This window comes from Phyllostomus discolor, chromosome 14, assembly GCF_004126475.2.
Source record: "Phyllostomus discolor isolate MPI-MPIP mPhyDis1 chromosome 14, mPhyDis1.pri.v3, whole genome shotgun sequence".
NCBI classification, from domain to species: Eukaryota; Metazoa; Chordata; class Mammalia; order Chiroptera; family Phyllostomidae; genus Phyllostomus; species Phyllostomus discolor.
Window position 1 is genome coordinate 5199655 of NC_040916.2, and position 22396 is coordinate 5222050.

At 53.1% G+C, this 22396-nt stretch overlaps 1 protein-coding gene across 2 annotated transcripts; it reads right to left on the reverse strand.

The window, feature by feature from the left end:
- Positions 1-209: 209 nt before the first annotated feature.
- On the reverse strand, positions 210-22396 carry SLC41A1 (solute carrier family 41 member 1). 2 transcript variants are annotated; one of them, XM_028530602.2, is made up of 11 exons: positions 21998-22396; positions 19312-20351; positions 12000-12107; positions 10849-10920; positions 10064-10208; positions 9779-9925; positions 9018-9165; positions 8075-8154; positions 7027-7161; positions 6112-6260; positions 210-2876 (listed from the first exon to the last, which is right to left on the reverse strand). In XM_028530602.2, the coding sequence occupies exons 2-11, from the start codon at positions 19684-19686 to the stop codon at positions 2691-2693; spliced, it is 1545 nt and encodes a 514-aa protein (XP_028386403.1). In that variant the 5' UTR covers positions 19687-20351; positions 21998-22396; the 3' UTR covers positions 210-2690. The 2 variants fall into 2 exon arrangements, with proteins under 2 accessions (XP_028386403.1, XP_035871399.1); XM_036015506.1 differs by lacking the exon at positions 21998-22396 and adding an exon at positions 21597-21853.

Sequence of the window (22396 nt, forward strand, 5' to 3'; positions counted from 1 at the left end):
AGCTTCTGGAGCATGCCCGAGCACCAGTGGTTGTTTCTCAGAGACGACTGATGTGTGTCTTCTACCACAGGCCTCTGTGCTTAAGAGATGTCTTGTTTCTTGTCGCACTTTGGCCCCTTTACAAGTCTGAGTGAGAAGGAGGCGAGACTGCAGAGGGGGTCCAAAACATCGAAGCTTTTTGATGAGACACACAAGAACCACCAACCAGCTAAATAAACGTCCTCTTTATTTACCAAATATAATTTATCAGTTATGTTGACATTTGTCAATTCAGTTATAGTAACTATAAATAATTCTCTTAAGACACAGTTCTGTAACTTTTTAAGGATACGAGAGTAAACCAATGTCGCTCCTTGCAGCCAGGCCGAAGTACATGCAGTCTGTGCGGTCGGGGGAAAAGAAGCGAGTCTCCCATGAAAGCCCACTCCACTCTCCTGCCGTCTCGCCCCAGAGTCCTCCTGCTCACACATCCAGGGCTGCGGGCGCGCCTACCCTCCTGCATTTTTGGCAAGGGAAGGTGCTCCAGAGTCTTCTGGGGGAGCCTGGCCAAACTCCAGAGACAAGGAAAGGGTGTGACGGACGGGGGCAGGAGGGACTGGGGACCACAGGGCACAGCCTCAGGGGCAGAGGAGCTGGTGTTGGTGCCTGTAGGAGAAGAGCCCGTGTGGAAATGTGTTTGGAGGTGGGAGACAAGACTCGAGGCCCGAGGAGCAGAAACAAGCCCAGGCTGGTGTTAATGAACTCTGCTGGACACAGCTCTGACTAGATAACCTCTACGATTCCTTCCAACTCTAAGGTTCTAGACTCCACTAGGTGGCCTGGGTGGAAATGGAGGGAGAGAGAAGACAGAACCTGGAGGTACAGGGCAAGTTCCTGGGACAAGGCATGGTGCTGGTAAGAGACAAGGTCCTTTTTTGGCCTTCCCCTGGAAGTGGGTCCTTCAGGGGACAGAGGGGAGGGTTTCTGGGAAGGCTGTAGATAGGCTAGAAAAAAGCCCTGCATCTGAACACCCAGTTTTGTACGTGTGTGAGCGTGGACAGGCTTCCGATCCGTTCAGTGTAACATGTGGGTAAGATACAGAGACTCCAGTGTTCTCCAAACCTTGTGCTAGTCAGAGAAAAGCAGAGGCAGCCAGCTGACAGCTAGTCTGCTAGTTCTGATGTCTAGTCTACTAGCTTCGAATCCCTTTTTGGGTGACTGGTGAAGAGAGGTGGAGGCTATGGAAGGCGAGGAAGGGTCATTTAGAGAAATAAACACTGGTTGAGCCATGGGGCTGGGGGCTCTAGCTGCGGTCAGTGTTTACAAAGGCGGGGTCTAGGGGGGAGATCCAGAGGCAGAACCTGGCTTGCTGATACAGATGCAAACACAGCAAGGAAACTTTTTCTGCTGGGTTCAAAGGAACATGTGGCCTTTATCTGGGGAATGAGGTGAGGTTAGAGCTGTATTTCCCTTACCACTGGCTACTCAGTGCCTGGTACAGTACCTAATATGTAGGCACTCAATAAATACTGCTCAATGAATGTTTCAGACCATGCCCGCAGAAGCCCTCCTCTCGGAGGGGCTGTGAACTTGCTGAATGAGTAAGTGAATGAATGGTGAGTACAGGCAGGAGCCAAGAGAGAAGACAACTGACCTCCATGACATGACAGAATGCAGGGATTTAGGAGGTGACAGTCTAAGGGGACCACATGACCATGTGTCCTCAGGAGAAACAGCAGCAAAGAGACACCCCTGGCTGCCCTCAACCTCCTAACATTCTCCACATACCCATTCCCGCCCCTAACCTCGGGACCCAATCTGGCAAGCTCTGGGGAAGGTAGCGCTTAGAGACAATTAGAGATGAAGGTGAACAGAGATGAAGAATTAATCCTCTGGGCCCAGAGAGAACAGAATAGATCTTGGCAAACGTATGGGTGAATGTGGGTCAACGAGGAAACCAGGCCACTGTTCGTTTCTTCCTGAATGTGACAATCTATTGCAAAAAGATGACCGGGAGGGGTTAGTGGTGCTTACCAGGCAAGTGGGTGAGGGGCATGCACACAAGTCGAACAGTCAGTCCACCTCACCCTTTCCGAGAGCAGAAGGGCCTTGGTCCAGAGGGCAGAGAACAGGGTTAGGGTTACATGGAGCCCAGAGCAGCGGTCTCCTGCCTCGTGCCTTGAAGTTGGTCCTTTTCTAGAAGTGTATGTGTGTGTGGGGGTGGGGAGTAGTAAAATGTATCCCTCTGTTCAACCAGAAGAAAGAGAGAGAGAGGGAAAGAGAGAAAGAGAGAAAGAAAGAAAAGAAAGAAAGAAAGAAAAGAAAAGAAAAAGAAAACAAAAACACCAGAGCCCACTCACAAAGGGTTTCTCATTAGGGCCAAGACTAAGTTTGCTACAGCATGTCCTCAGATTCCAGATGGAAACTCCTGCCCCAATCCACCTCACCTGGAGGCACCCACCATGAAATTGCACTTGGTGATTGTCTCAAAATCTACTTGTCCTGCTTGTCTCAGTCTATCCGTCCTGCCTGAATTCTTGCTATACAAACTTGGCTCAATGTATAAAAATTCCCATTGAAAATAATGAGAATTCGGTATCAAGGTGAAGTCCTAAAAAGAGGTGGGAGTATGGAGTGGGTGGAGGAAGGGGGACAGGAGACAAAATTCAAGAAGAAAGTGCGGAGGGTGGGGAGAAGGTTGAGTGACCAGGCTAGTCCCCGACATCCGTGTCTCGGTCCCCAATAAGCCAGAGGACATGGAAGCTGAGCGCTAGGAGCCCCGTGCCAAGCAGGTCCCCCAGAGCTGTCAAGTACGGGATGGAGAAGTTGTCCGGGTCCAAGCCCCGGCCCCACATCCAGTGCACCATCCAGTCTGCGATGTACAGGAGAATCAGCACCTGGAGAGACAGAAGGGTTCAGCCCGTGGCCATCCCTCTCTCCAGGGGGAGCCAGAGGCCACACCATCAGACCCATTCACTGTGTCGCAGGGCTTGGCCCTCCAGTCCTGATGCTGGGACAGCTCACCCTTCCAAAGGGCGACCTCTCTGTGTTCCTCCATCCCAAAATCGCCGCCTCAAACAGGTGACAGGCATAATGCGAGCCCCTCAAAAAGGAGGATGCTGCACTTCCGGGGTCACCCACGTCATCACTACATTCTGCTCCCAAATTTCCCAAATGAGGGGCTTCCTGACCAAAACCCTCCTCGCTGCAGGAATGCAGCCCTCTTGCCTCTAATTTTAGGTCATCCTATCTTCTGGTCACTCCAGTTCCTGCCACGATGGAGAAAGGCAGGGGGCTGGGGCTGGGGCTGGGGCTGGGGCTGGGGCTGGCTTTTCATAGAGGGATTCCTCCTAGGAGTGGAGTGGAATAAGGACAGTGTCCGAGGCTCCTGCCGGCGCAGTCGGCTGAGCAACAGCTGATTAACCCAAGCTGGCTTCCTCCTGACGCTTTCCATGCTGCTGCTGTGTGCCCCAAGAATGCAAGTGTATTTTAATATGAGTCCTAGCAAAACAGAACTATGAACAAGTCTGCTACATTGCAAGTGGACAGTACACAGCAATTCAGGAGACAGTTTGGATTATGCGCTGCTTTGATTTCTCTGTGCCCTTGTGTTCCCTCCATCACTTCAGACAACTAAGAAAGATGTAGATTAGAACCTTGCTGGTGGGCCCAGGACCAGCTGCGTCAGCAGTGGCTGGGAGCTTGGGAGAATGCAGAGGCTCAGCCGCCCCCTTCCACCTTCCCCAAATCTCCTAAATCTCAATCTGCGTTTCAACAAGATTCACACCCACTTTTTAAGTTGGAAATGCACCTCATCTACATGCTATGGGTGAGTGGGCAGACCCATGCCGTCTGTGTGCTCAGCACCGCCCCTGACACGTGGGCCCCCTAAATGACTGCACCTGTGTGAAAACGAAATGGTTGCTAGCTGTAAAGCTCCAACAGTTATTTGGGAGTTGTTACTCTTGACTGCCCTTTGCAAATTTTGTGGTATGTTAATCCTGCCCTAAGGAGCTCAGATGCAGGGACTTGGGGGATAAAGAAGCTAGAATTGATACTTTTTTTAGACAAACTTGGCTGTCTTCCTGACTTCTCTCCAGGGAGTTGGAGGCTGTAGTTCTAGCACCCTTCACATTCTCCCCTGCCCAGCACACAGCCAGCCCCCACCCCCAATAACTTCACACCCTCTCCAGCAGCTTCAGAAGAGCCCCAAATAAAGAATGCGGCAGAAGGACTTCAGGACATGCCCCAGGAAAGAATGGCAGCTGTCTCTGCACTCCAGCCTCCTGAACAGGCCCTGGAACACCTGACTGAGAGGAGGCAGCAAGGGGTCAGGAAGGGCTTTTGTGGGGAATAAGTGCCAGGCTCTGGCCCGTCACAGGCCTCAAGAAGACAGCAGAGGTGACAGTGTCCCCCAGTGTGTCTGTCATGGATAATGGAGCTAGGGCTTATCCTTCCCAACGTGGGCCAAGGGCTGACCTCTAGCGACAGACCCTCCTCTTTCCCACCAAGTGCACTTGCAAGAGAATGTGGTGGCCTAGGTAACTGCTTTGAGGAAACAGCATGTGGTTGATTGGTTGATTCTCAGCCCTGTCCTTGCTAAGAAGTCCAAACACACAACCTTTCTCAAGGTGGCGATAAGGGGTTGGAGGGATAAGTGACTGCCAATAGCGGGGGCTGGTTACATAAAATTAGGGTACACCTCTATAACAGAATAGAATGCAATTGTAAAAAAATCAGGGTGTTCTCTTTACATATTGATGTGAGATGATCTGTTATGTGAAACATTATGCACATTTTTCATGTCAGATAAACTGTTATGTGAAAAAAGCAGGACTACCTGCGTGTAAAAAAGGAGGAGCCCCGGCTGGTGTGGCTCAGAGGACTGAGTGCTGGCCTACGAACCAAAGGGTCGCCTGTTCGATTCCCAGTCAGGGCACACGCCTGGGTTGCAGGCCAGGTTCCCTGGTGTGGGGCATGAAAGAGGCAACTGCACATTGATGTTTCTCTCCCTCTCTTTCTCCCTCCCTTCCCCTCTCTAAAAAATAAAGAAAATCTTTAAAACAAATTAAAAAGGAGGAAAATAGGAAAAATATATGTTTGTTGTATAAATATGAAAGAGTTGGAGGGTAGATGAGAAATGGATACAGGGATGGCCTGCAAGGAGGAGAACTGGGTGGCTGGGGAGGGGCAGAAAGGAAGACCTTTCACTGAGGCTTCCCTGTGAGCCTTTTACATTTTGCATTGTAATGTGACTGTTACTACTGATTCGAAAAACCAATCTACAGGCATTTAAAATGTAATGATGAGGGTGTGTGTGGCTATAAAGGGAGAGTGTGAGGGATCCGTGTGCTCATGGAATAGTTCTCTGTCTTGACTACAGTGGTTGTTACCTGAATCTACATGTGATACAACTGCACAAAGTTAAACACACACACACACACGCGCGCGCGCGTGCATGTGTGCAACTGCTGTGATCTCAGGAAGCCCTGTGGGTTGTATCAGGGTTGGTTTTCTGCTTTTGACACTGTACTGTAGTTACATCAGAGGTTACCACTGGGGGAAACAGGTGAACAGTACACTGGGCTGCTCTGTGTATTTTTCCCACTTTCCTGTGAATATATAATTATCTCAAAATAAAATGTTCAGAAATGTAATAATACAACAAGGGAGAGGTGGCATAGTGTTACAGAATGGCAGGGCTGAACCGGACCCTACAGATTATCTAGGTAGTGGTTTCGACCCTCCCCTAAGCTGTGAAACCCTTTATGCACATGAAACCTCCCGAGGAAGCCCAGCATGCAAAGCAGAGCCAAGTGGAGCTCTGTGGCCAAAACCCACCTGCTCATCGCCCTACAACCACCTGCCCCAAAACCTCCACCCTGGGCCATTCCTCTCAGTTTACAAATGTATCCCTGGGCTCAGAGATAATTCTACCACCAGGGCAAAAGTCACACTGCATGTCATAGCGACTCTGCTGGAACTACAACCTGTTCTCCTGAGCCCCTGTCCCGTGTCGACCTGTCAACCAGTCCCACAGGAAGAGGAGCAGAGCATCTGATGGGCCAAGCCTGGGCCTCCCCTCCCACCCCTGCAGGGCAGCCCTGCCTCATCGGTGCCCAGCAGTCCTACCTGGAGCAGTGCCGCTGTCATGTAGAAGACGATGAAGATGAGTGTGAGGGTGGTATGCCCGGCCTGCATACAGCTGATGGTGTAGAGGAACACCAGGTGTCCTGGAACCACGAGAAGGAAGAGGACTCGGGCCGAGCGAGAATTCACATCTGGGATGGGAGGACAGAAGGGCTGAGGAGGCATCCTGGCCCCAGAGAGCTTTTCAAAGTTAGGAGATGCCACGCCCACTCCAGGGCAGCAGACAGCGGACTGCCTCTGCCTCTGCCTCTGCCTCTGCCTCTGCAGCCCGAGGTTGCCAGGCCCAGGGCATCTCAGGGAGGAGAGCCTTCCTGCCCGCGCTCTCCCTCCACAGCAGCTGGCGAGGTCCAGCGGAGAAAAGGGACCTGTGTACCCGGGGCCCAGCTGTTTCTTTTCTTTCTTTTTTTAACCCTACGAACATTTATTTCTTTATTTTTATTGCATTTCCCCCATTACCATTTGTCTCCCTTATAATCATCACCCCTCCCCCTGCAATCACCATGCTGTTGTCTGTGGCCATGAATCCTTTCTCTTTTTTGGTGCATCCCTCCACCCCTTAACGCTCCCCTTTGCAGTGCTGCTGGCCTGCTCTCTATCTACGAGTCAGTCTCTATTGCTTGCTCCTTTAGTTTGCTCGTTAGATTCCACATACTGTGAAATCACATGGTATTTGTCTTCCTCTGACTGGCTTATTTCACTTAGCATAATGTTCTCCAGGTCCATCCATGCTATTGCAAAAGGTAAAATTTCTCGTTTTTATGGCCAAATAGTATTTCATTGTGTAAATGTGCCATAGTTGTTTTATCCCCCAGCTGCTTCTTAAGTGAAGTTTATTGACTGATGACCCCCCTCCCTCCAGGTTGCAATGGACCTAGCAGGCTGGGACTCTGCCATTACCAGGACTGAAGAAGGTGGTGCATGGGCTGGGGCAGCGGCGAGGGGCTTGCTCCGAGTTCTCCCCTGGCATTCCATTCATGTGGAGGAAGGTGGAGATGCGGCTGGCCTGCACGGCCACCAGATTGCCCCCAACACCTGCAGAGAGACGTAAGACTTCAGACATGGGGGGAAGGATGAGTTGGGAGGGCTTGACCCATTCACTATTCCCTAAGAGAAGAGTGAGACATTAAATAGAAAAAGGAGGATACCCCCCCACCCTACTGCAGGGACTCTCCCAGGCTGCTCCCATCCTTCCCGCTATGGAGACGTGGCAGTCAGGACACAGGCAGATCCTCAGGCTCAGGGGCCTGACTTCTCCAGCAGCGCAGCGTGTGCACCTGCGGTCACACACTGCCTAGGGGACGAGGCCCTGCGCTGCCCCAGCCCCTCTCCGGGGTTCTAAGCAGACCCAGACACCCAGTGCTCACGCGCTGGTCCCAGTAACCAATGCCCAGTGTCAGGTTTGAGCTCTGTAATCTGGTGCCTTGCCCAGGAACCATGCTTGCAGTTGTTGCCACCGCCCCCACCCCCCCGGCCAACCTATTCCCTGTGCTGAGCCCTGCGAGGCCGGCTTCTGCAGACTGTATTACCCTACCCCTGAGCTGGTGCTTCTGACTGGGTTTGTTCAACAGGAGGCATCAGTAGGTGATCAGAGAGGGTGGGAGGAGAGGGAGACAGGTAAGGTATTTCTCCCATGATCCCTTTCTGCTTTATGGCAGTAGCTTACCCCTGCTGGGGACAGAGAAGGGCTCTCTCTGGGCTTCCGTAACGCTATTTTCTCCCCGTGACCCTTGAGGACTGGGGCTTCCTATTGTTGCCAGTCTCTGGGTGCCTTAACATCTCTTGTTGGTCTTTCTAACCTGCTCCCACCTCTGGGAGCAGACCCTTCATTAAGGTCTTCAACTAGCTGAGCAGGATTCTCTTTGCTGCTAGAACACTGACTGATACAAAGCCCCCTAAATCCTCTTCTCCCCCTCCTTTCCCCTGGCAGCTGAGACCAAGACCTCACCGTTAATCACAGGTGTGAAGACAGCCATCCCTGCAAAGTTGGGGTCTGAGACAGTCTTGTCCAAGATGAGGCCTCCCACACTACATAGACACAAAGACAAAATGACACAAAAGCCATTAAAGGGTTCTGTTCCAGTCCCTGGGATGCGAGGGACAGGCCCACCTGGCTTTGGGCAGGAAGGGAAGCAAGGGGGCTCCTAGGAGTCCCTCGTCTTCCAGTCCTGGCTTCTTTTGCCAGAACCAGCTGCTGCTCATAACTGTCACGGTGATCCCCGAGCAAGCTGGTGGTGCCCACCTCCCAAGCTGGCTAGAGGAGCCGCCCACAGGGTGACCTGCTTGTGAGAACCTGGCTGTTCTGCCTGCTCTGTATTTATTTCCCCTTATGGTGACAGTGCTGAGCTCTTCCTTGGGGAATGGCCTCTCTCAAACTCAGTCACTGCAGTTCATGTGACCTTACTCGAATAATGACTAGGCCCCAAACTCATCCAATCAAAGCATTACATTCCCACGGCCGAAGTGATTGGCTCACGGATAGTCATGTGACTGGAGAAGAGCCAGTAAAATTCTAAAACGGGACTTTGTGAAATTGTTGAAAGATTCTCTCTTACCACTGAAACTAGGAAAAATAGAAAAGTGTAAACCTGGAACAGCAGGCCAGCAGGAGGGAAAGCAGAGCCTGGAGATGGAGAATACTGGGGCCCTGATGATAAAATTTCTGTTCCTGAATCCAGCTGTGCCTCTTTAGTTCCCTACGTCGATGCATTCTCATCTTCAATGAAACCCATTTCTGATGGTTGCTGTCACTTGCAGTAGAAGGACATGTGACTGATACACTACTGAAGGCATCTCCAGGGCCTGTGCTATGCTCCCTATCTTCAGGGCTTAAAAGGGAGTCTTTGGCAGGGTGGAAAGGCTGGGAGTATGTCCTTGAGGCCGGATCCTACCTGCTGATGGCCATGGCAATGATGACAGGCTCCCAGCCCGAGTACAGCACCTCCCTTGTGGATGGGCTCCGTCGAGCCAGCACCACCCAGACGGGCAGCAGGGCCACGAAGAAGGCACATACCAGGGGGTAGATGTATTGCCAGTTACCTGAGAAGCAGAGATCAGAGGGAGGTGAGTGCCGTGGCTCCCTGCTCCCAGTCTCCCCTCGGCCGAGCCGAGCAACATCCCAACAGACCAATGGCAAGGCCACACTGAAGGCCTGAAAACACAATGCCTCATCTGACCCTCACTGTAAGCCCAGGAGATGGGTAGGGCTGGCCTTTCCATTTTGTAGGGGAGAAAACCAAGGGAAAACCCCCCAGCACTGGCCTCATAAGGGCGGAGACCAGATTCTATGTTTCCTGCTTTGATCCCCAGAAATCACCATCTCCCCTCCCCTTCTTTGTCTTGCAAGCAGATTCCAGCCTTCAGTTACTTTCCTTCACCTTTCCCACCATACCCCTCCAAGGGACGCAAGAAGCCACAGGACCCAGCAGGAGCATACATATTTCTCCAATACACCCACCCCTGCCCCTGCCACAAGCGTGAACTTGAGTAAGCACTTAGCCTCATCTCTCTAAGGCAGGGAAAACCTACAGCTGTGCTCCAACCAAATAAAGAATCCATAAGAAATGCTCACACATTTGCACACACACACCCCTCTCTCCCAATCCCACCCAGGAGCCCACCCGGACCACACCCCTGGTAGCTTCAGCCTCACCCAGCTCCAGGTACAGTCCCCAGCTGATGCCTGAGAGCAGAGCCAAGGTAATGAGGTCACCCAGACTGGCAGCAATAGGAGTGGCCACATTGTCTGGGTTGATTCCAATCTTTCGAGAGCCAATGATGACCCCAATCATAATCATACCTGGAGAGGAAGGGGAGAGGCCAGGAAGGGTAAGACATAAAGAGGTGGCAACGAAGAGAGAAACTGGAGGTAACAGGCCCAGTTGCCACGTCTGGGGCAGTCCTCCCTCCTCCCTTGACCCTCCCCTTCCTTCCTTACCCAGTACCAGGGAGGCAATGAAGGCTGTGGCCACGCTGCTGGCACAGAGCAGGAAGGCATGCGGGATACTGAAGTGGCCATCAGGGATCCAGCCAAAGACCACGGCTGCAATGGATGCCAGGAAGCCCACCACTGTGGCCTGTACCTAAGGAGGGACGTGGTGACTTGGAGAGCCCTGGGAGCAGTGAGCTTCTCAGCTGAGGCCACTGAGCACTTGACAAGACCTTTTCCTGGCCCTCAGCAGCCCCAGGAGGCAGGCTGGGCGGGACTGTCCAGTCCTCCCAAGCTGGAATGATGTCTTTATTTATTTAGTTTCACACCAGACACTAGTACAAGACAGTGCACCCTGCAGGAGCCCAGGACATGTTACTGGCTGAATGAGTGAGTGTTCCTCTGGGGACTGAGGTGGAGTTCAACAGCGCCTAAGACTTCAGTCCAGGGACAGGGCCTGGGCCTAAAGGGGAAAGACTCCAGTGCAGCACCTGTGGGGCCTCCTGGGGACGCTGGACAAGGGTGGTCAAGTACACTTCAGCACTCTAGTCTTCTGCGTCTGATCTGTGGGGACATGAGCCCCTGAAGCACAGGGAGCCAAGAACTGACACTGAGATACTGGAGTTTCTTGGCTGTTTTCCTGGGAAACCTGGTTACCTCCTGAAGTTGCTTTGGGAGAAGCCAGCTCAGCAGGATGCCAGAGCTCCCCTCAGGACCCAGCTGGGGCTGATCGAAGCTTTCAGATTGTGGACAAGGAACATGCACAGCCCAACCTCTGGCTCCTGCTCTCTTACCTGGATGAGGGCCATGTTCCCAGTGATCATCCGCCAGAGCTCCTTGGGCGTGTCCATGTGCCCGATGTTGGCCTGGAAGAGGGAGGACAGGGACTGGAACTCCAGGCTGGGGAAGGCCTGTAGCCCAGCCCATTAGAACCCCACCTAGATCAGGAGGCAGTGCATGTGGCCTCAGACTCTGGAACCAGAACATGAGCCCCACAGAGGGAAGCAGGATTGGGGGGGCTAGAGTGACAGGGATGGAGCTCCTTGAGCTCCTGCAGCGGGGTGGGGGCAGCAAGGCGGCTTCTAAGGCAGCCTCCTCTGCTTCCCTCCTCTCAGGAGAGCCACTGAGCAAGGGCAGACCATTCCTGCATGGGTTACAATGACTCGATGGGTCCCCAGCTCTGACGCCAGCTTGCTGTCCTAGGGGAGGAAAGACTAGCTGCTGATGGAGAACTGCAGCAGCAAGAGGGCCTGGGAAGGAGCGAGGTGGCATGGGAAAGACCAGGAGTGGGGCAGGTTGGGGCAGACTAGGTTGGCTGCCACTTCTCTCTGCTGCCTTCTCTAGACTTGTGGCCATGTAGGGATATCCCTGCCACCTGGTCGGTTCCCCCAGCCTCCTGAGTTTTACTGCCTTGTGCCTCCCATCCCAGGGCCCTGTATGTGGTTCCACCTCTGAACCGTCATGGCTGATCTAAGTGGTTGTGGGAGGTAAGAACAATGAGCATTCCTCCTCATCCATTCCTTTAAAGCCATAGGGGAAAGGGAATGGGATGGGAGGGGGGCTGGGAAGGCCTGGCTCTGCTCCGGCCCAGCTGCAGAGTAGGGCTGGAGATCAGAGGAGGCCCCCATCTGTGCAGGTGGAGGGACCAGCATGATGCTGGCCTGTCAAAGCTGCACAAATAGTCACGAGGCAGGTTGCAAAACAGGGGGTGGGGCATGAGTCCAGGGACGGCTGGGACATCCAGAAACTGAGCCTGGGAACCACTCGGGGCAGGGAGCCCCTGCCAGGAACAGGACACCCAGCCTGGGATCTCCCTGCACCTGCCCACCCCAGCCCCACACTCCAGGCGTGGGCAGTTGAGAAAGGCCAGTCGTGCTCTCCTAGCCTGGTTCTGTGCTGGCCCGAGTCCTCTGCACACCCCAGGCCTCCCAGCCAAGACACTCACTGCGGTGGACAGCCTGGATGCCAGGGTCATTTCCAGGTTCCCCTTAAGTCCCAGCAGTGCAGGCACCAGGATGAAGACCTCTGTCACCTTCTGGAAGACTTCCCAATGCTGCAAGGTGAAAACAGATCTCAGGAATTTCAGTGACCAGAGGGGCCCGCTTCAAGGTTGAATGGATAGTGTGGGATCAGGGGCTTGAGGAGGAAATGGAATCAGCAGGCAGTAAGCACACCAGCCACCTTTCCTCGGAGAACCCTGGAACCAAACCAAGCCCATGGTGCGCCAAACAGCAGAGCCCCCGCTTCCTGCCACCCAGAACAGGGGAGATGTGGAGAGTCTCTTCTGGTCAGGAGGCCCTAGCCTGACTCTACTTCCCCAGTCTGCTATTTGGAGCCAGGGGAAAGAGAACGGTGGGGACCCACACCACTGAGTCGCCCCAGGGGGCTTACAACCCCAAATTCTTCTGAGATTCCCTCTAAAATCGTAATCCCCGGCCCCCTTGCCTTTAGTCCATTTTCTCTGTGGCCTCGGCCTTGGGTAGTGTTGTCTCAGCTGTTGAGAGCTGGGCTCCACAGGGCTGAGGAGATTAGAGTTTGTTTGGTTTCTATCTCTAAGGGTTTTGGGCCTGAGCCATAGCAGTTTTCCTTCCAAACAGGGTCTGAATTAAAGACTGTGGCCCCTAAACCCAAAATGCTCGCCTGCAAGAGGCTTTTTATTCCTTCTCTGTGTTCTCACACCCCACATACCTTCCCCAATCTCCGATCTAGGAGGCAAGTATACCCCTGCAGAGAGGGCACTGGGCTGGGGGCAGGAGATGTGGGTGCTGGCCCCGGGACTGCCAGGCCTGGCTTTCCCACCAGCTCCATCAGCTAACGTCCATTAAGTAGACCATGCTAGGCGAAGTGCTCTCCATGCCCTTTCCATTCCGCCCTCTCAACATCCCAATGAGGTAGGGGCTTTTGGTAACCCCACTTTGTACATGAGGAAACTAAGGTTCAGAGAGCACTACGCTCATTCATGCTAAGAGGAAAAAAGTAGGAGCCGGGATTGGCTATTTCAAAGCTACTTTAGTTGTAACTGAAACCAAAGACTTGTAGAAAAGGCTGGAATTGCATCTCCCTCCCTGACCTTGGCAGCAATGTGGGTTCCTTTATTTGTTTTAAGAATGGAAAGCCTTCAGGTTTGGAGAGGGAGGAGGGGCCAGGCAACCCGGCAGAAGCACGCAGGTCGCAGGTCGAGGCAAAGCGCTGTGATGTACTGGACTGACAGCCTTTGGGCTCCTACAGGACAGCACCGGCCTCAGCCTCACGCTGCCTCTCCAACATCCTCCCCACAAGGGCCAGGGGCAACCTGGGACAAGTACAAGGACCCCAAGCTCCTGACTATAAAATATACAATGAAGGGGCCAGCTCAAATGGTCTCTAGAGGCAGTTCCAGCACCAACACTATAGCTGTGGATGAGCAAGGCTGCAATCCAAACCTACAGTGAGACATCCCTCATACCAAGCAGGATAGCTTCTATTAAAAAAAAAAAAACTCAGCAAATAACAAGTGCTGGCAAGGATGTGGAGAGATTAGAACCCTTAGGCACTGTTAGTAGAAACATAAAATGGTGCCATCACTACAGAATATGACATAACGGTTCCTCTAAAAATTTAAAATTCAATTAAAAAATTAAAAATAGACGCTGTCACGTGAGCCAGCAATCTCACTGCTGGGTGCACACCCAGAAGGGTTCAGAGCAGGCTCTCAAAGAGGCATCTGTACCGCACACCACGTTGGCAGCAGCGCTACTTGCGAGGGCCCAGAAGGGGAAGCAGCCCAAGAGTCCCTCGTTGGATAAACAGAAAAACAGAATGTTGTATAGACATAAACTAGAATATTATTTGGCCTTAAAAAGGAAGGCTATCCTGTCACATGCTACAACATGGATGAATCTGGAGGACGTTGCGCTAAATAAAATAAGCCAGACACAAGCAGACAAACGCCGTGGGATTCCACTTACATGAGGTGACTGAAGAAGCCAAGTTCACAGAAAAGGGAAGTGCGGTGGCGATGCCGGGGGCGGGGTGCGGAGAAAGGGGCCTTGAGTGTGTGGTGTGCACGGAGCACTAGTGTTGCAAGATGAAATGTTCTGGAGAGGGACGGTGCTGATGGCAGCACGACAGTGTGAGTGTGCTCACCGCCACTGACTTGTACGTTTGAAAGCTGCTAAAATGATAAAGTTCATGCTCCGCGCCTTTTTTTTTTTTAACCATAATTAACAAAAGATGATTGAGAATATCAGAGGGGACTGGGACAGGACTAGAGACCAGCGGAGGCTAGACACTGGGGGTCAGTCCTACAAGGTAGAGACCTCTCTTATCTCCTCAAGAGTTCTGTGTGTGTGTGTGACTGGCGGGGTAGGGGCCCTACCCTGGGGAAGGGCTCATCTCATTAGGGCTAGAGCCCTTGCTCGGGCCCTTTGGCCTGGCCCCTACAGGTGGAGGGCCTAGAACTCTATTTAGGGAAGCCCCTCTCAGAAACCCCCTTCTCTGGCTCCTCTCCCCCAGTAAGAGTTGCTGGGCTTTCAGGCACCCACAGAAAGAGCCAGACCCTTCCAAAGGCTGGAAGGATTTGAATTTCTTCTCACCGTCAGGGCCCCAGAGAGACTGCAGCCCCAGTGAGCCCCATGTGCCCTGGAGGGACCTGGGGACTGTTACTCTCGGCTGCTGGTGCACACTGCTAGGGTTCCAGGTCCTTGCAGGCTCGGCCTTGCTCCGCTTTGCCTCCTCCTTCCTCACCTAAACTGGATAAGCAGCTTCAGAGAGGGAAGCATTCCCTCTGCTCCCCTCCCCTCAGGAGGATGGCCAACTGTGGGCTTTCAAAGCTCCATTCTGAGCACAGCCTCATAGCCCCTCCTCACTGCAAATCATCTTCCCTCCCAGCTCCCTGGCTGCCAGCTCTGTGAAAAGCTTAGTTCTCCAGGCAGGTATGCATACTGCGTAGTGCATACGTACTGGCTAAGGGGAAGAGTCAGAAAGATATACTCCAGGTGTATGCAAGTAATAGTTCCCGAAATGTTTCTAAGGACTATTGTTTGTCTTTATAATTATTTAAGAAAAAATACGTATGATGCTCAGTTAAGCCCCTCTGGCAGCCACCATAAGCACATCCCAAGTCCCCACCCCCTTTAATTACACAAGGACCTAGAAGGTATAGGGTTTTAGCAGCACTGAGGTGAGAGATAGATAGGCAAGGAGAATAAGCCAGTTCTCCCAATGCACACAGAATGCAGCCTGGAACCTCATACGGCCCGAGCAATGCCAAGTTGGCACTTGGGTCAGAGCTGCCAACTCCTACACACATTCTTTCTTTACCCACAAAACTCTCTCAGAGATGCAGCTCAGGACATGCGTGCACACACATGGCTCTGGGAGGAGATGCTGGCGGTGTGGAAGCAGGCTGGAAGCAGGGTGGCCCTGAGGTCAGGGGTCCACAGTCTGTGGCAGGGGCAGGCAGTGTGTCCTTCCTGCTTCGGCCTAATCCAGGCCCGTCTTGTTCATCCTGACTGGAAGTGCCTGCCCCTGAAGTCAAACCTGCCAGCCCTGCCAGCCCAGCCTCACCCACACCTTCTTGCTCTGCTGGGGAGGAAAAGGGGGAGGCCCAGGAGGCAGGGCTCCGCTGGGGGGCAGGGTGAGGAGGTATATCTACACATTTCACTGCTTCTTAGAAAGGCAGCCCCTTTTCCAGTTCTTCCTTATGGGGGTGGGGGCTCACTGGCCCCTGAAGTTCTGGGGGTGAGGAATGAGACTGCCCGCCCTCAGAAACAATCCCGATTCACAGCCGTCATTCTCATGAGCCTGCCAGTACCTCCTCTTTGTCCTCCCACCCCTTACCGACTCCAGCTGCAGACACGGACCCTTGCCTGCCTTCTTCCCGAACTTCTGCCCCTCCAGGAGGGTAGTAAGGGGGAAGAAAGGAAGTCACAGCCAGGAAGAGTTGCAGTCAAGACTTTAAGCCTGAAATCCACAGAGATAAGCTCTAAACCCAGGCTGTGGGAGAACGTGGGAAGTGAGACTGGAGTTGACCTTCCAGATCAGATTAGAGTAAGCCCTGTCTTCACCTATCTGAGCCTCCCTCCCCCACCAACCCTGCAGGTGTCCTCTAGTTGTCCAAGGAAAGGGCCTCAGGGCAATGCTAGGAAACAGAGAGCCGTACAAAGTGTGAGAAAGGGGTGGTCAAGTGTAACGGGACCTGAGTGTCTTGGCCAGGAATGCCCCAGACACGGAAGCAGGCCTGCCTGGAGAGAATGCCTCTTTCCCAGTCCACTTTCCCAAGCCCCTGCTTGCTATCGACTTTCATCTTTGTGGGTGCTCCCACATACAGAGCAGGAAGGAAAGCTAGAGAAGGAGGTGCTTGGGGAAGGGGGTCTACTTTCCTTGGGATCCTCAGCGGATGAGCAGTGAGTTAAAATAAGGACCTAGGAATCCCACCTGTCTCACCACAGCTGAGAATTCCAGTGAAGGTACGCATACCGCCTTCTGCCACCCCCATCCCTCAAAAGGCTGACAAAAAAAGGCCCTGCAGCAGCCAGGGCCATATTCTAGCCCCTTCAGTTCCAACACTGGGCCCAATCCTGCTTTCCCTCCCAAATGGGACTGCAGGAACTTTCAGCCACCATGGGGAAACTGGAGCGGGTCACAGTCCATTTAGCCTTTTCCTGCTTTGGGTCAGTAGGCCAGCCCCTCATCTCACAGCAGAGCTGGCTGTACACAGTGAGTGGAGGGCAGGTAAGCAGACAGAAGTGGGTTTTCCAGGAAGGGACTGGGTCCCCTGCAGTGGCAGGAAAAGATTGGGGGCCCGTGTCTGCACCAACATGGACTTCTGCTCAGTTGCCTTGGAACAACTGTGGGCACTCTCCAGCCACCTCCTCCAGATGCCCCCGACTCTGAAGCACTCCCAGACGCTGCCCTCTGAAGGCCATCTTAGCTCGTGAAAGCGGAATGCAGGCAGGACTCCTTAGAAATCATCCTGCTCTTCCTGAATCTGAGATTATCAGTTGCCTCTTTTGGTCCCCTGCGTACAGACTAAAGTCTCCCTTTGGCCCCATGTCCTGTTCTTTTGGCACCCACTCTCTGCCATGATATCACTGCAGCTATCTGCACGGCCTGCTCCAGCCCTTGGCAGGGAGGTCGGGGGAGGGGGACAAAGACAATCCAGCCATTGTCATCCCCACCAACTGGACCTAATTCTGCAGTGAGCTCAGGTGCCACACCAAGGACAAATGCTGGCCCTCTGCGGGTACACTGGGCGGGCTCCAAAGGTTCCCTACCTAGGTCTCTCAATGTCTCTGGCTTATGGGGGTGGTGTGGGCTGGGGCAAGATGTCAGAGCCTTTTCTAGCTGTAGAATTCTCAGAGTGTGTGGGATGGGAAGGCAGGGGGCCCTCTAAGAACTTTTGTTCTTGCTCACTTTAGAATATAACTCCAATTGTTCCAGATTTCAGGCCACCCTGCTCAGGGGAAGACAAAGAGAGCAGACTCCTCCCAGAATCTTCAACCAGCTGGTGAACCGTGGCCATGGCGAAGGCCGCAGAGGTTAGCGGTGCAGGCAGGCTCTGATGCGGAGGACCGAGAACAAGTTACCTGACTGCTCCAAGCCATAGGCTCCCTGTCTACAAAGTGGGGATGATTTTGGCTCCTGCAGAGCAGCCCAGCATGTGCACCTCATACCAGTGTCATCCAGAAATAAAACAACCCTCTCCCAGGTCATCGCTGGACCCTGGTTCTGTACCCCTTTGTAGATAGCAAACCAGAGCTCAGAAACTCTATAAACATGAGAACCAAGGTCGCAGGAAAGGAATAGAAGGGGTGGAGAAATTGCTACCCAAGTTTCATTTCTCCTCCTTCCACTACCCCCCACTCACTGCCCAAAGAGGAGAGGCAGCCGCTGGGTGAGAGGAATCCAAAGCTTTCTCAGCTCCAAGCTGGCTTCCTCACCTGGATGAGGAACAATCCTCAAGGTAACAGGTCACGGGTGAGAGGAGGCAGTATGGGGCACTTTGGTATGACAGAAACAACACCCTCATTAGCAACCGAAGGTGCAGGGTTTTCCCGAAGGGCTCACGTCAAAGAAGGAAGCATCTAGAACCAACTACCCCCAGTTCCCTAGGACATGAGCATGGTGAGGCCCACCAGCAGAACTCTCTGCATCACCACATGCACCGTTTGTGGGGTTGGACTGGCACAGGGGAGGGGATGCTGAGCTCTGCGTCCTCATCCTCCTGAGAGTTCATGGCCAGGGACACACTGAGGGGTCCTAAGGGGCAAAGGCCAGATCTCCCTTGGCCTAAGTATCTCTCTGAGTACCGAGGACAGAGCCCAGCACTCAGCAGGAATTCGATACCTGCTAATGATGAACTTAAATGCAGTATCTTCAGAAAGCTCTGTGTGCCTTATTGTGCTTCAAAAACTTATCTAGAAAGAAGACTTTAATTATCTCTTGGACCTGCAGGCTTTGGGTAAGCGCTAACCCACAATATGCTAATATAGCATATCTCTGGCTCTTATCTTCCAGAACTTTCTGATTCTTATCCTTAATTCTACCCAGTAGCCTCAAAAAGAGAACTTTTTGCCCAAGGCAGATTCATGAAGACAGGTATGGAGCAAAGAGGCCAGTTCTGTCCAGGCCTGGTTACATTTTGTCCCCATTTATGTCACATAATCAGCACTTCTAGGTCTTATCACGCCACCCCACCCGACTCCCCAGAGCATGTATCAGACAGCATGTGCCCACCCTCATTCCCCAAGGAGACTGGGCCAAGGTTATAAGCAGATAAGCAACACAAAACGCCTTTAAGAACCTTCCCACTTAATCTGAGACCCTCTTGGCAGCCAGACAAATTCCTGCCCAGCAGGGGGATGGAGAGGAGACTTGAAACTGAGCTTCCTGCTATGGGTATCCTTGAAACCTCAAATAAAGGAAAAAGAGGAGGCCCATCTAAATGTCTCCTACTGAGCTGGGTTTAGCAGGAATGCCCGGAGGAATGGCAGGCAACAGCCCCATTCCAGCCCTCCTCTTCCAAGCCTGAGCCCTGGAACCGACTCTGCTTCTGTTAAGCACTACTGCCCCAACCACTTCTCTGGGGCTAGTGGGCTTCCTCGAGACTTCTGTAGTAAGTAACCAAACCAAGAGGAAACTGAGGACACGACCCAAAGGGAAACCGTATTCTAGGAAGCTGCAGCTGCTTCTGACAGGGAGGCGGAGAGCAAGCTCTGCCAGGAGGAAAGGTGGCCCCAAGGCTCACACTCAGAACTGCCCTTCCCAGGTCCTACCTGAACGATGTCCAGCACCATGCCTGCAGCTACAGTCCCGAAGCCTGCCAGGAGGAAGGGAAACAGCACTTGCAGTCCGATGGAAAAGGAGGTCTCCTTGAGCGGGGAGGGTGGTGCGGGGCCACGGTCTGTGCTGACGTCGTCACTTTCATTGCTCTGGCTCCCGTTCTCCAGCAGGGCATCCTCCTCCCGAACCCCCTTGGCGTTGGCCCGAGACTCAATCGCCACCACCTCTACCCCAGCCCCATCAGGCCCCAGGAACTCAGAGGTCCCAGCCAAGGGCTCTCGCCCGGGGCCATCTGAAGAGCAGGGTGAAGCAGCAGGGCCAGTCCCGTTCAGCTGGTGGATGTCCTTTGGCTCTGACTTAGAGGACATGACGGGAAGGGAAGATGGAAAGGGGGAAACTTCTCTCTCTCTCTCTCTCTCTCTAGTTTTTTTTCTCTCTCCCTTTCTAACTCGGGAAAGAACTTAGTCTTGGGGTGAATCCAGGCTTGGGTGCCGCGGGACCTCTTCCCACGGCTCTCTGCTCATACCAGGCGCTGCAAAAACTGATCTACCAACAGGCAGCCCCATCAAGCACTGAAACCGCAAGCTGGAGGGAACCAGAAACTCTTCACCAGACCCAGCAGCCAGCCACTAGGGGTGCAGATGCCTGATTCCTGTCGTCCAGCACTGGGCTGGGGGAAAATTAATCTGACCTCTTATCTTCTTTGGTTCTCAGCAGCAGGCTCCTCAGAGCAGGGACATCCAGAGCAGAAGAGCCCAGTCAAGTCTGGGGTACCCTCTGAGGTGGCCCTTCTTTCATGAAAAGTAGCTTGGGTTCAAATCTTTCAGAAGGCAGCCTAGGCCTGGAGCTGTGGCTTCTTCCCACACCTCTGGCTGGGATCCTTAAGTTTCCCACAGCTTCTTGGGCTCTGCTGGTCCCAGGGCACCGTCTGTTGTCTTTCACCTTTCTTCTGGAGATTTCCTTCCTTCCTGGGAAGACCCTGAAGCTCCCCAAATCCCTGGCTCTTCAAGTCACGAGAACCTGTGTGGAACACCTTATGTGGGAAGAAGACAAGAAAAAGAGAGTGTTATGGTATAGCAAAAGACAGCCCATACTGGGAGGCATAAAAGTGGGCATGAGCCAGACATAAAGAGTTTGTTCTTTTCACTGAAATTACCACCCCTGCACGTAACATCTGGAGGCCCAGCAGGCACTATCCCCACAGTCCTTAAAATCGGCACCAACCCTCCACACAGGGATCGCCACAGTGGCAGCAGCCGGGGTGGGGAAGATGCTATGCAGGAGACTTTACATCTTCTTTTCAGCAACTAGGGGTGGGCAGGGATGTCTTGGGGATACCCCTTCTTAAATGTCCACTAGGAACCCAGGATTATTTAGATGTGGTCTCCCAGTGAAGTCAGTCACAGACTCAGTCACAGACTGCCTGCCACGCAGCCACACCACTGTAGAACATGACTGTTTACAGTCATAAGACAGCCACACTGGGCAATTAAACAGGGAGAATTTGATCACTGAGTGAAGGTCCCCAGACCCCCAAGTGCCCTAGCCCCTGAGAAAAAATAAATAGGAGGACTCCCAGGGTAATGAGGCAAGCCTGCCAGACCAAGGCCAGGAGCCAGAGGCCTACCCACTCCTGCCCTTGAGAGTCAACAGTGTTACAAAAAGCTCAGACATTGACTTGGATCCAGGCCTCTGTCTCTACTTCTCTCCTCCTGGTCTGGGCCCTGTGAGCTTGTCAGATAGGACAAGGGCGTTATCTCACTTGGAGGAGAGAGAGGTGAAACTACTGGTTATTATGCACACATTTCAGTTCCCACGTTCTCCCTGTTCCCTGGGTTACTGAGAGTTGGATATATTGGAATTCTTAAAAAACAAACAAACAAACAAACAAACCCCCCAAAAGCACCAATTAAAAAAAAAATAAAAATAAAGCAAAGCAAAACAAAGCACCATAAGCCAAAATGCACTTGTTCCCAAGTCATGTCTCTTTAGCTGTAATTATCCAGCATTTGTTTGCCTAAAGGACCCCCCAGGCTTTGATCCCACCCCATTCTGTGTCACCAGAATAACTCTTACAAAATAAAAAAATAATTTTAAAAGGAATTCCCTGAGGTAAGATGAATAGGTCCTTAAGTATTCCAAACACACACAATTAGTCAACTCCAGTTTGGGAAAGGGTGGGTCCAACTCCAGGAACTGGCCCATGGACCCAAGTCACCAGGACTCCCTTTTCCAGTCTCCTTTAACCTAGTCTTGCGTTTCTTTCAAAGACACTCACTGGAGATCCAGGAGGAAGCCTCTGAGCAGGAGGGAGTCCGCCGCTGCTGTGCTAGGAAAGTTTCTGAGTCTGCTAAAACTTGACCCTCCCTCTTCCTCCTGTCTTCCACGCAGGCCACCTAACCTGAAGGGACTGGCAGGAAGCGAAGCCAGTCCCTTACTCCATTCCTTCCAGTAAAGAGACTTCGGACAGGCCTTAGACCGTGGGGTGAAAGAAGCAAAACGCAACCAGGATGCCCTGAGGAGGGGACACAAAGACCCATTTTACTATCCCCAAACCAACGGTAGGGGAGAAGTAAATGGGTGTCCTCCTTTGCCTCTCCCAGATTCAGACTCAGCAAATGCGCTTTGCGCCAGGACTCCCGCCCTCCGCCCCCCACTCCCTACCCCAACTGGACTGACCTGCCCCTCGTTTAGGAGGAAGGGGGGCGCCTGGCGAGTGGCAGCAGGGGCCCGTGGTCTTAGGGGGTGCAAGGTTCCCCCTCTTCTCATCACTCCTCTTCCTCGGCAGTCCTCCTTGGCCCCCGGCGTGCCCTCCCCTACACCCCCAGCCAAGGCGAGCGTCCAGCCACGAACCCCGGCTCGCTACATTTCGCCTCTGCGTTACAGCGAGGCCGCTGTTCCACTTCCACAAGAGGAAGGCGGCCGGGAGGGCTGGATACACCGCCTGGGGCCGGGGCGGGGGCACCAGGGACTCTGGGGCCAAGCTCACTGGCCCCCAATCGCTTTTGGTCCGCGGACTTGGGCCCGACTGGTTGGCTGCTAGTGGCAAACGAGATCTGGGGCAGAGTGGGTGGCACC

Excerpts from the sequence above, each read along its gene's own strand:
- SLC41A1 (XM_028530602.2), bottom strand. The coding sequence starts at position 19,686 with ATGTCCTCTAAGTCAGAGCCAAAGGACATCCACCAGCTGAACGGGACT. Across the intron at positions 6,261-7,026 it reads CACCACCTTCTTCAGTCCTG|ATGTGAATTCTCGCTCGGCC; the intron begins GTAATGGCAGAG and ends CTCCCATCCCAG. Across the intron at positions 2,877-6,111 it reads TGACAGCGGCACTGCTCCAG|GTGCTGATTCTCCTGTACAT; the intron begins GTAGGACTGCTG and ends CTGTCTCTCCAG.